General features: G+C 42.1%; 1 protein-coding gene across 1 annotated transcript in view; it reads left to right on the forward strand.

The window, feature by feature from the left end:
• Nucleotides 1-457: 457 nt before the first annotated feature.
• Nucleotides 458-13,123, forward strand: part of LOC145717084 (glutamate receptor ionotropic, NMDA 3A) — a 61,675-nt gene continuing 49,009 nt past the window's right edge. The window contains exon 1 of the mRNA XM_081803294.1: nucleotides 458-2,354. Coding sequence (XP_081659420.1) covers nucleotides 1,656-2,354 — 699 coding nt within the window. The 5' untranslated portion in view covers nucleotides 458-1,655. The remainder of the gene's footprint in view (nucleotides 2,355-13,123) is intronic.

Raw genomic sequence — 13,123 nt, forward strand, 5'->3', positions numbered from 1 at the left:
TTCGCAACCTTCTTGGGAATTTTATTTAGCGAGAGCTAAAGGATTTAAAGCATGATGGAAACTTTAGCTCATGAATCAGAACAGCCCTCCAGAGCTAAAAGCTAGCTGTATTTGCATAACAATTTAGCAGCTCCAAACAGCAAGGCAAGGTCAGGTGAAATAAATTGCCAAGGTCATGGTTCTCTTGAAGTGGTATTGAAATTCAGAACCTGCAGTTCCCCAGTCTTCCTTACCCCAAGGATGTGTCTCCTAATCTCCTTCTAAAGGATACCGTGGCATAAAATAAATCTACTGCATGCGTGGAAACCACAGGCCGGCCCTTAACCCTCTACTGTGCTTCTAATTTCAGATTCAGATTCTGGAGGAAGAGACCAAATCCTAAGCCACTGACTTCACTGCATTACTATACAAATGAAAGAACTTACTAGAAACAGTGATCTGGAGGACTCTTGGTCTAAACTAGACACTGCTGTTGATCGTGCCTGAAACTCCAAAAGTATTTTGAAGCTCTTTAATTTCTTGATCAAATAATTGCTTCAAATTCACTTTTTACTTCTGAGAATCTAAAAACATAGGGAATCCTTAAAAACCGCAGAGGCCCAAGTGCCCGAGAGAAGGAAGCTGAGGAGATTAAATGTGTAAATTATTCTGGCTTTGGTGCCCTTGGCGAGAAAAACCTTTAAAGCGACACACCGAAGAGAAGCTCATTAAAGTCACAGCTTCTCAAAACCTATCCCAGTGAACCACTGGAATTCAGAATCCTCAGGCACAACTCCGAATTCGGAATTCTCCGCGGCTCAGAGTCCTGCGTCGCACGGAATTTCACAAACCAAGACCCGGCGCCTTTGAGGGGAGCGGACTTTCCAGGGGCGCGGGAAGCGCCACCCGGGAATCTCACCATCAGTGGGCGTTTAGCGCAGCCAAGCGACAGGCTGGCGCCAGGGCTCAGCAACAGGGAGGCGCCGGCTGAGGCGGGGAGAACTTTGCTCTCCGAGCAGAACCACCCTTTGCTGGCCAGTCGCGTCGCTCCTCCGAGGAAGCAGGCGGCGGCGGCGGCGGCGACAGGGCGGAAAGAGGAGCGAAGCAAGGAAGAGAGGAAGTAGCGAGACAGGAAGAAAGATGAAGCCAGTGCCGGGGGGCCCCGCCAGAGGGTGGCCGACGGTGGAGCAGGGAGGATTTGGCTTCTTTTTCGCACTCGGGGCGTGAACGCCTTCTCCTGCGCGACCCCAAGGAAATAAGTGGGTCTCGCCTGGGCAGAAAAGGAAAAGAAAAGAATCCAAGTGAGCGCGTTGCCCCCCTAGGAACTCCGGCTGCTTCCCAGCCCAGCCTCCCCGCGGGGCCGGACGCAGTGCCCGAGCCGCCCTGCAGATGGGGCGGGCAGGGAACGGGCGCCCAAGCCGCGGGTGACCGGCTACGGCCCGCCCGCCTGCCGGGCTCCGCGCAGGGACCGGGCGGGCAGAGGATGCGAGGCGGAGGGACCTGGGCGCACTAGGTTCCAACCTGGATGGCCCGGAGACCGCTTCGGCTCCTGGGGGCGCTTAGCCGTTCAGAGTGAGCTGCCCGCGGGACCTGGGGGCGGAGACCTTAGGCAGCGGCTGCAAGGGGGGTGAGTCGGGCGCAGGAGGGGGCGCGCTTTCTCCCTGGGGATCTCAGTAATGAGGAGACTGAGTTTGTGGTGGCTGCTGAGCAGGGTCTGTCTGCTGCTGCCGCCGCCCTGCGCTCTGGTGCTGGCCGGGGTGCCCGGCTCCTCCTCGCACCCGCAGCCCTGCCAGATCCTCAAGCGCATCGGGCACGCGGTGAGGGTGGGCGCGGTGCACTTGCAACCCTGGACCACGGCCCCCCGCGCCCCCAGCCGCGCTCCGGACCGCAGCCGGGCAGGCGCCCAGCGGGATGAGTCCGAGCCAGGGACTTGGCGAGCCCCGGCGCCCTCGCCCGGCGCACGTCGGTTGGGGAGCGCCCTCCATGGCCGGGGCCCGCCGCGCGCCCGGAAGCCCGGGGAGGGCGCGGGGGCCGAGACCCTGTGGCCTCGGGACGCCCTCCTCTTCGCCGTGGACAACCTGAACCGCGTGGAAGGTCTGCTGCCCTACAACCTATCTTTGGAAGTAGTGATGGCCATCGAGGCGGGCCTGGGCGATCTGCCGCTCTTGCCCTTCTCCTCCCCAAGCTCGCCGTGGAGCAGTGACCCTTTCTCCTTTCTGCAGAGCGTGTGCCACACCGTGGTGGTGCAAGGGGTGTCGGCGCTGCTCGCCTTCCCCCAGAGCCAGGGCGAGATGATGGAGCTCGACTTGGTTAGCTCTGTCCTGCACATTCCAGTGATCAGCATCGTGCGCCACGAGTTTCCGCGGGAGAGTCAGGTGAGAGGAGTGGGGCGCCACTTGGGGACCGGGACCTTATGGAGGGGAGGAGGGGAGAAAGGGGAAGGGTGAAGTCCGGAGGGACTTGGGGCTTTACAACTTTGATATTGTTTAAGGATCGGACCATATCCAAAGATGGTTGGTTGAAGAAGTTCAGTAAAAGTAAAATAAGACAGTGTAAGTGCGGATGGAAATAAAATAAGAGGTAGGGGTAGCAGATGGAAGAAAGGAAGTGGGGGAAATAAGCGTAAAAAATACTCCTGTTTTGACCAGCTGGGGAAACCTAGTGAATGCCAGAGGGAAGTAGAAGTCAAAGTTCAGGAGCGTGGAGAGCAATGGATTTTCTAAAGACGAGCGCGGGGGAGGGCGATGGAAGATCCCTGAGAACGCTAGTCTTTCACTCCCAAGAGGAACTAAGCATGTGGCGCCAAGAGCTGCATCTGCTCTGACTTCTTTAGAAGGTGTGCCTGAGCCTTGGGCGGTGGTGTACGGAAGGAAACAGCCCTCTGAATTCCTATGAGTAAATAGGAAATCTGCAACTAGTACGGAAGCAATAGGTAAAGAAGGGCGGTTAATTACGCTTGGGCATTGAAATGCATTAGAATTATTATCTGGTAGCATAAAAATCGATGCGAGGACTCATCTGGGATTGGTTTTTTGGTCCCTACCTTTCTGTGTCATGTGGGCTCAGACTGGCTGTATGCAGTTGCTGTGTTCAGCTCATTTCTGTCTCAGTGATCTAGGACTAAAGAAAGAAGAATCTAATGCTTTCGTTTCTTATAGGTTAAAAAATTGAACATATTTTTAATAAAAGGAGCTATTTGTGAATTTACTGTTGACAATAATATAAATATTTAAAGAGAGGGCGGGAAAGGCAGCAAACTCCTATTTCAGCAATGGGAGTTTGCTGCCTTTTGTGCATTATTTTTATCAAAATATCAAGCTTCATTAAGCCTTGCACAAAGTATTTATGAAACAAATAGGTAATCGGTGTTGGCCCCATGTTCAAGATTGAGGAACTAAGGAAAGTTTTGGTCAGTGTACTAATAAAAGAGTACAGACACTGCAGAATTTCTAACTCTACATATCATTTCACTATCCCTTTAGCTGGAAAAAAATTTCTAATCTCTTTTCTTCCACTTTTGATATATATACAGAGATAAAAGCTAAAATGAGTAAGGCCAAATACAAGTGAAAAGTTTGATAGAATCTATGCATAAAATATCAAGAGAGTACTAAAGATTTCTTTTTCTAGAAAAATGAATCTTACATTTTTAATCTTAGGAAGGCTGGGCACCCGCTACTTTCAGCAGTTGCCCAGAAGATTGCTATTTAATGCTGAACTATAGAGATTTGATCTGCAGAGTGCAGGCTAATTAACTTTTATCTAAGACATTTCCGTCACCTGAATCTGAATGACTGTAGGCAGCAGATGGGAAGGCAGGGAAAACACAGGTGCACAATGCTGCCAATGGCCAAAGTGTTATAAACATGAAATTGCATCCATAGGGTGCATCATTATTAATATATATGCAGAATCAGATTGAACGAAATGCAAGAGTCAGCATCACGTGCTTCTCATCATTGCTTCTTTATTACCTAATACTTCATAAGTTGCCAATAGTGTTCACAGTCTCCAGACTCCTTTCCATTTGCAGATTGTTTGACAGATCTTAAATAGCAAGAATTTCCCCCAAATTAGTGTTCCTTAGTTAGAAAGGAAATTGTGTTCCATGCTGGATTTGTGCATCATCCAGCACATTACAACAAGGGGACTAGGGAAACCATGAAGCAGCGTCTAGAATCAGACAACTTCACAGCTTTAGGACCACTGTGGGAACAGTCTTCCAGGGACAACCCTTACAAGCTGACAATAAAATGAACACTCCGCCAAGCACAGTTTCTTCTGTACTTCAATTCAGAAATGTATTTTAAATCACTGTTGTCACTGTTATTTTCATGGCACACATCTTGAAAGGGGGAGATTATTATATTAACTCAGATCTCGTTTGCCCAACTGACATGTTCTTTCATTTATCTTTGTATTTTAAATTCAAACATATCTAACTTGTCTTACTTTTAGTATATCATTTAAATGTCATTCTATAATGTTCTATATTAAGAATGTCCAACTCAGTGCCAAGTCACCTAATATGTAATTTTAGGATATGACCATAATCTGCTTTCAGCAAAAATAATAACTGATCTTTCCCTTGCTTCTGCTAAAAAGTAGACCTTTCTCCCATACACTGATATGATTAAAAAAAAAAAAAGAACTTTCAAAATATAAAAGAATGTCAGAGTCATTTTATACATTAAATAAAATTGACTTAATTGAGCCACTGTTCTCATTGGATTCTACTGCCCAGTGACCTAATACATTGATTGGGCCAGTGCCTGAATAAAGGATTCTAGAAGAAAGAGGACTTGTCCACACAACCAAGTAAAATAAAATTGTGTCTCTTATTCAGACAAATCAAAATTGCTTGGAGCAGTAGTGACAACAGTGTTTTCTCTCAGTTTCTTCTGGGCTGTTGATTTCCTTCATATGAAACCTTTAATTAATAAATAGTGGTTTTGATAGTATTCTGCCACAGCTCATGAATGGAGAGAGAGAGCACTGAAATGATCAAACCCTGAGGAAAGCATTATAGTTTTATTTCACTATTTATTGGAAACAAACACATAAGATCATCAGCTTGTAAGGAACCAACTTTCTTCAAGCAGGGAAATCCATTATCAGTAAGATAATAAACTACCCACTTTTAGAAACCATATGTATTATCACTACATAATAAAAGCTTCATACAACATTACTACATAGGATAGGATTAAAGCACGTTTCCATCTAAAAAATTCTGACTTTGCTACACACTCAAACCTCCACTTGAGGCTAACTCATTTAATTAAAATGATAATTTCTTAGTTCTAAATTGTATTCCCATGACCTTCAAGTAATAATTCTGCAAATGGATCCAGATACATTTAAGTTATAGTAAGTCCCTAAAATTGTTCTTTCTCTTCCATTCCAGACCACCTTTTCTTCTGGGGTTTTGGTATAGTTTCTCCAAGGTTAACTCCTTGAAATTTGCCTGCTCAGTGACAGATACAGGTTTCTTTCTAAAATGTATATCTCATGTTAATTCCATAGTGGCTCCATTAGGCAGAGTTAATGGAGTAAGATAATTGGCTTAGATCCAAACCCATGCAACCAAAAACTGACTCAGGGCCCCAGGTTGGCACAGTTGGTTGAACAGCTGACTCTTGATTCCAGCTCAGGTCTTGATCTAAGGGTCCTGAGGTTGAGCCCCACGTGGGCTCCCCGCTCAGCAGGGAGTCTGCTTCTCTCCTCCCTCTCCCTCTACCCCTCCCCTTGCTCATGCATGCACACACACACTCTCTCTCTCTCAAATAAATAAATAAATTTTTAAAAAATAAATAAAAAACAAAAAGTGACTGTATTACTATTTTCAACTCCAATTGAACATACCAACCACAGTTTGCCTGTCTCATGAGCCATATATTCCCATGGAAATAAGTGTTTTAGATGGTCCCTTTTCTCTGACAACACAGTGCTAAGTACCGAAGCCTATTTATTAGTTTGGCTAGCACAGTGCCACTTCTGTATGATACAGGGACCAGAACAGTAATACCACTAAGGTACAGATTTCCCCCACTATCTGAAAGTAAAGCATTCCCCTGAAACCTTCTGTAAGCCAAAGTGGCATAAAGTGAAGCGTATTCCACGCTTTCGATCAGTTCGCGTAATGCCACTTCACTTTGAGGAAAGACCTACCTTAGCACCTGTTTTCCCCGATGGAAAAAATTCAGAAGGGGAATTTCACTTTTATGAAAGCAAAGTGGCATAATGCGGAGTTTCAGAAAGTTGGGGATGGCGGTAGTGCCGCTTTAGCCAAGGTTTTGCTTCCCACCGTCAGTCGCGGTCCGCTGTCGGGAAGCAGGTGATTTCTCCTCCCCTGACGTAACGTCAAAAGGTCAGAGTAGCTTCCCGCCCCGCCCCCATGCCTACGTCTTCTTCCTCAGTTCATCTTATCACATAGACACTGTCTCATCTCACATCACAAGAGGAAGATGAGTGCAATACAATAAGATACCTTGAGAGAGAGACCATAGTCACATAATTTTTGTTACAGTATATGGTTATGTTTTATTTTGTTATGTTAATCTCTTACTGTGCCTAATTTATAAATTAAGCTTTATCATAGGTAGGTATGTATAGGAAAAAAAACACAGTATTTATAGGATAGGTACTATTACTATGGTTTCAGGCATTCGCGGGGGGTCTTGGAATGTATCCCCCACGGATAAGGGGGGACTACTTTATATATCAGGTGTGTCATTAGGGGATGAGTAAAGGACATTTATTTTTAAAAGATCTGCTCTCAACTATATTGGTTTTCCTTGACTTGCTCCATGCAAAGCACTGCTTTCTGTCCTCCGGGGGAAAAACACTCTTCTGTAATTCATGATGAATGGCTGATAGTAGCAGCTAATTGTTGCTGACTTGAAGATAAATGATTTCAAATTAAATGTCAAGTGATAAAAAACTTTTCTTAGAAGTGATCTTTTACAGACTCCTTTTGAGGTACAGAGACTTGGGATTAATTTGGAAGTTTTTATTTTTAATTTGGGGATTTTTGGGGTTTTTTTACAATACTTAAATTTTTTTCCAGATAAATAGATCAGAAAAGGTTAGCAGATACATTCACTGGGCAATTAATCTGTCTCACCCGCTTTTCTTGTGCCTGCCACAGTCTAGTCATAGAGGATATTTGGTCTTGACCTTCTTTGACTATTCTGTCTTGGAGTTAATTTATGATTGAATCAACTGAACTAAGTATCTGCATCATCTGAAGACCAGTTTCATTGTTTAATTCCTTAATGTTTTATCTTTTGGTGTTGCAGAATCCACCATGGATTTTGTGCCATTAGACTTTATTTCATGAATACCTCCAGTCAAATTCCAATCATGTTGGTTAAAATGGCACAATATAATGGAAGGTACATTAAATAACAGTGAAAAGACTCTCAGTCTTCCTCTGCCTCTCACTGCCCATGTAATCTTGGGCAAGTGCCTCTGTCTCTGAACATCTGTGCTTATCAGTCAAAAGAAGGTACTTACCAATCTGACAGATTTGTATTTGTGAATCAGATAAGAAACAGAGTACTTTGGGAAAACTTACGGTGTCAGCCAAACAACTGGTAGAGAAGTGTTGGTCTGATAAGAATCATCCAAGTCCTAATTTTCCACTAATTCTCATTAGTAGTTACCAATCAAATTGGCATGTGACTCACAGTGTAACATGTCTTCATCCTCCACCTTACTCTCTATCCCCTCATTTTCTTTCTCTTTAGAAAAAAAAAAAGTAGATTTAGCTCTCTCACAGAAAAGGGAAAAAAAAAAAAGAACTAGACTTCTAAGTACATTGTGCACTTGCCCCAAAATAGAAGATGTGCCGCAGGTACTATTTCTATGCCGATGGCAAATTTTCACCTATGACCATCTAACACAGTTTCTAGAGACTTAGGTTTGGCCATCGAAGTCTCAATAAGATGCCCGCGGTTTTTCAGAAATGTTGGTTCCTCACATTGGTTGTAAGTTTTTCCTATAAGTGAACTTAACAATAATAGATTGTTCATGAGAGTATGGCCTCCACCTACTATATCACTAAGCACACTGGCTCATCTGATACTATTGTCACAGCAAGTTTTCTTGTTGGTTCATTCTGGCACAAGCTCCTTATCTCATCATGGACAGATAAGAGTTTGCAAACCAGGTACTTTGGGTACCAGTGCCCTAGACAACCATGGGGGGCTCTCATAGCAAGGTATTGTTCATTTTGGTGACATCAGTAAATTCAGAGATGAAAGTCTCGTTGTCTCTTGTCCTGCCAACTCTAGCTACTGCCACTCACATACACAGAAAAGTAGAGGAAGTGTACAACACCAGAAATGTGATGCTGAATCTATAAAATTAGGCAAGAAGGAAAAAAGAACATCTCGGCATCTGCCACATTGCTTTTTGAGTGAATGCATGAATAACAAACTAACGGAAATCTTTAAGCCACTCATTTGTCTTTCTCAGATCTTTTCTTTATGGGATAGTGGGAGAAAAGAGCAACGGGGAAAAGGTGAACTAGGAGTAAGCTAGCTCCCTGTCCCCGCTCTCGCCCCATCCCTTCCCTTAAGCCAACCTAACACCTCAGCCAGATTTTCAGTTCTCCTTCCGAACGTGTAAGATTCAGTCACTTTCAGGGGACACTGTGATCTCCTGCATTGAGGGAGCAGGCTGATCATACAGACCTGGACTCGTATTGTGTCGGTTGGAGTAAATACTCACCCTGAAAGGCTAGTATCTGGCTGGCCCGGTCTACTGGTAGAGATGAGCCTTTAAGGATTCAAGTGGTAAAGAATTAAGCAGAATGACTTCTTTTTTCAGTCAGGCTGAATTATGCCCCATTGTTTTTCATTAGAGTCATAGATTTAGGAAAAAAACTCAATCATATGTATTTTTATGGCATTTATACTTTGCAAGTCTTCTTCACAAATGTGCTCACAGAATCCTCCTAACAGTCCTGTGAGGTAGAAAACAATGCATACGACATATAGAGTACTAGAGGAGCTATGCATTCTAGGAAAAGAGAAGTCACCAAGAAGACAGACTTATAGCTCCTTCTAAATTCAGTGTATTTGTTAGCCTAGAATCCAAGAACAGACTGGATCCATCACTGCTTTTGAATTAACTCAGAAAAGAGGATAAAAGAGAGAGATATCTACGTCAGGTTTGATTGTTAAAAGCATATTTCATACTAAATAACCAATAATGGGAATTGACTTAAATGAATCATGATATATCTTTACAATGGAGTTCCACATACCCATTCAAAGGAAAATATATTGACACAGAGATAGGAAGAAATTTATATAATTTATATAAAGTATGACCTTGGTCCTGGAAACTATGAAGTCTAGAATTTTATTTATAAAAATTGTAATAGAAGTCCATTTTTTCCCTATCCATGCTTTTATTTAAAAAAAAATAAGTGTGTATTACCTACATGATTAAAAATATTAAGAGAAAAAAGATAAGTTACCTGTATATTTCCTCACCAATGCTTTTGATACTTCAATATGAAAATATAGATTTTAGGAAAAAATAAGTTGTAGAGTATGCTTAGATTTATCAGAGTCCTTTCACATCTATTTTTCATTTTATCCTCACAATTACTCTGTGAGGTGAGCAAGACAAATAGTATTTATTACCTTTATTTTGCAAATGAGACAATAGGAACATAAATGAAAGAAATACAAAGTTGGAGTTAAGAGAAGAGGCTTTTGAGAAGCAGACTTATGTTTGACTCTTAGCTTTACAACTTTCTAGACATCTTACCTTGGGAAATATGCCTCAATTTCTTGATCATAAAATATGACTATCTCCTAAAGTTGTGATGAGGATGACACCATGTATGCAAAGTTCTAAGCACAGCATCTAGAGCACTGTGTGTTCTTATGATAATGATCATTCTTTTGATATAAAGTGTTGACATGGTAAGATTAATAAAAACTAAAATTATCAGAATAAGAACTCAAATATTCTGGGTCGCTCTCCAGAGTGTTTCTATATGCATTTTTTTTTAAGATTTATTTATTTATTCCAGAGGGAGAGCGAGAGAAAGGGAGGGCATGAGCGGGGGGGAGGGGGTGTGGCGCAGAGGGAGAAGGAGAGAATCTCAAGCAGACTCCTGCTGAGCATGGAGCTGGCCCTGGGGTTCCATCTTATGACCCCTGAGATCATGATCTGAGTGGAAGCAAAGAGTCTGACACTCAACTGACTGAGCCAACCAGGCACCCCTCTATATGCATTTTCAAGATGCACAGGATATTCAAGCTTAGGAGATCCAGTTCCCTTGGACCAACCTAAGAAAAACAAAGAAAACTGCTGTTTTGAAACCCCACTTAGAGTTCCATTTCACTGAAGTGCACCCTCAGCTTAGGTGTATATAAAGTTGGGTAGCAAAAAAGTGAACTTTGAGGTCCAGTTTCAACTAGTTGCTCCTTTGTATTGGTTCTGAATGATTGGCTCTTTAGATCAATTACATCAGAGGTAAAAATAATGTTCTATTTCTATTCGTTGGTGTGAGGAACTCATAATTCTTGCCTTATCTACTACCCTAATTTCTCATAGGAGGCTCCCAGGAATTAAACTTAAGGAACAGTAGAACCATGAGCCAGTTGATAGTTTAGACTTCTTGGGGGAAATGAGGTTGTTAGAGAGGGGAGAGTCTAATTTGACATGGATTGAAGGTTCAGAAGTTTCCCCTGTTTCATACAGACTTTATCTGTACTAATGTAACTGACTTGTGGCATATGTTAGCTCAAAAGTTTAGAGACAGTAGCACTATTATATACTGAAGTTTACAGAAAATGGATACCCATAAGGCAAACTGTGTTTTATTGAATGCTGGCTATATCAAAACTGTTTGATACATACAACTTTGAGGGACTTTTTACATGCCTATTGCTGTTTTGATTATAAAAGTAATGCATATATATGCACTACTCCTCAAGGGTGTCCACAGATAACCTTGAGTAACATTTTGATATATTTTATTCTCTCAAGGCCAATGGTTTAAAATTTTTGGAAACCATTTAAAATTTTTAGAAACCATTGGGTATAATTAAAGAAAGCCCTACTGTCAGTCCAACTAGGTATTGACATCAAAGGACAGGAGAGAGAAAATCCTTTTTTTTTTTTGTCCTAAAAACTCAGAATTGACAGGGCTTTTTGAAACTTGGCAACTCTGAGCTGATGCTATTTCTATATTAAAAAGTGGTATTTTCCTTTGTATTTGCAATCTAGCTTTATATTTTCAACATTCTGCAAGTGGCTGAGTCTGTATAGTTCCAAACAATGGCTCAGTCTGCATCTTTCAGTACCATTCCTAAGAATGGCTTGGAAATGGGTTGTCACTACTCTCTTCTCAGTTAGGGGTGGTCATTAGCAGAACTTTCAGCATCAAGCACTTTGATGGCTGCAAAACCTACGTACAGACTATTGGTGTTTTTTGTATTGAAAGCCTCAACTCAAAGCCAAGCCAAACAAAAGTTGGGTTAATACTCTCCAGATTAAAAATAATTTTTTTTTTATTTCCATAAGCGAAATGAGATGCTCAGCATGTCTTCATCTAACAGAATCACAACCTGGCAGATTGCGGAATTCTATTTGTTCAGTCCCAACCAGAGGTACTTAAACAGGGATTCCATTAAGTAAAGAATTTGTTTCTGTATATTGTGAATTTAATAGGTTCAGATGGAGAGCTGTTCTTGTTTTGATGCTATACAAGGAATTAATTTGAGTCACCTCACATACTGTGTTACACACATAAGGAAATGCTTCAGAGTATATCTGAAAATGAATGATAAACCCATGCCTGAGTTAATCCAGTGTGCCTTCACCTGGTCACAGGCACAGAGAGCCATCTAGTGGTCCCTAAAGTACAGCTTTATGTTCAAGCATCCTAGAAATACAGCCTGACAAGGCAGGAAAAGGATTTCAAACAGCTTTCAGTCCTTGTCCCAGTCTTTTAACTGTGGGAAATTTAGGTTAATCCATCACAGAAAAGACCTTCTTCTGCCTTCCAAGAAGACCCAACAGTCTGCTGTTTGGCCACCATATCTATAATTGCAGTTATAAACCTTAAAGATATCTGAAAGTGTATGTCTGGAAGGGAGGGGAAGCAAATGTGAATGACTCTTACTAACCAGCAAGGCAGAATGGCTAATTATTGTAGTATTTACTCTCACTTTGGTTTATAATGCTACTTGAGAAGATGTAGCCATTTTATTGTGTTAAGCGTATCCTTTGCTCCTTTATTTCTAATTATTAAAAATGTATGCTCTTTGTGGATAATTCTAATAATTAAAAAATGCCAAAGAATAAAATAAAAATCACCCATAAACCCAAAACCCAGAGATCTAGACATGTGTATATATTATAAAATTGGGAACCATGCTATTTTATGATTTTTAGCTTGCATATTATAAATATCTTCCCATGTCATTACTATTTTTTTCATTATTTTAATGGCTAGAAAATTTGGCTTTGAATAGATTGTTTCATTCATTTAACTCCTGTTGTTTGAATCCAGGTATTTCCCACGAAAAAATCAGTAACACGTTAACTAATGGGACTTTACCAGACTCGTCCTCCTTAACATTCTTGTCATTTTTGGTGCTGTTTAGCACCCTCTCCTTGAGTTCTAGGACACACCATCATGGTTTTCCTTTTTTTGGCTCTTTCATTGCTTTGTTTTGTTTTTTTAAAGATTTTATTTGACAGAGAGAGGTACAGCGAGAGGAGGAACCACAAGCAGGGGGAGTGGGAGAGAGAGAAGCAGACTTCCCGCGGAGCAGGGAGCCCGATATGGGGCTCGATCCCAGGACTCCAAGATCATGACCTGAGCCGAAGGCAGACGCTTAACGACTGAGCCACCCAGGCGCCCTGACTCTTTCATTGTTTTTTTTACTGATTGTGCTTCTTGTCTTTGACCCCTTGTGGTAATAATCATAGAGCTGTGCTGTCCAGTATGGTAGCTGCCAGCCCTGTATGAATACTGAAGTTTAATTGAAATGATGTAAAATCTAAAAGTCAGTGTCCCAGGTGCTCTAAGTGCTCAGTGGCCTCATGTGGATAGTGGCTACTGTATTTGACATCACAGGTATACAACATTTTCTGTCTTCACTGGAAG

Source organism: Leptonychotes weddellii, chromosome 14 (genome assembly GCF_054177405.1).
Source record: "Leptonychotes weddellii isolate Sample4059 chromosome 14, ASM5417740v2, whole genome shotgun sequence".
NCBI lineage: Eukaryota > Metazoa > Chordata > Mammalia > Carnivora > Phocidae > Leptonychotes > Leptonychotes weddellii.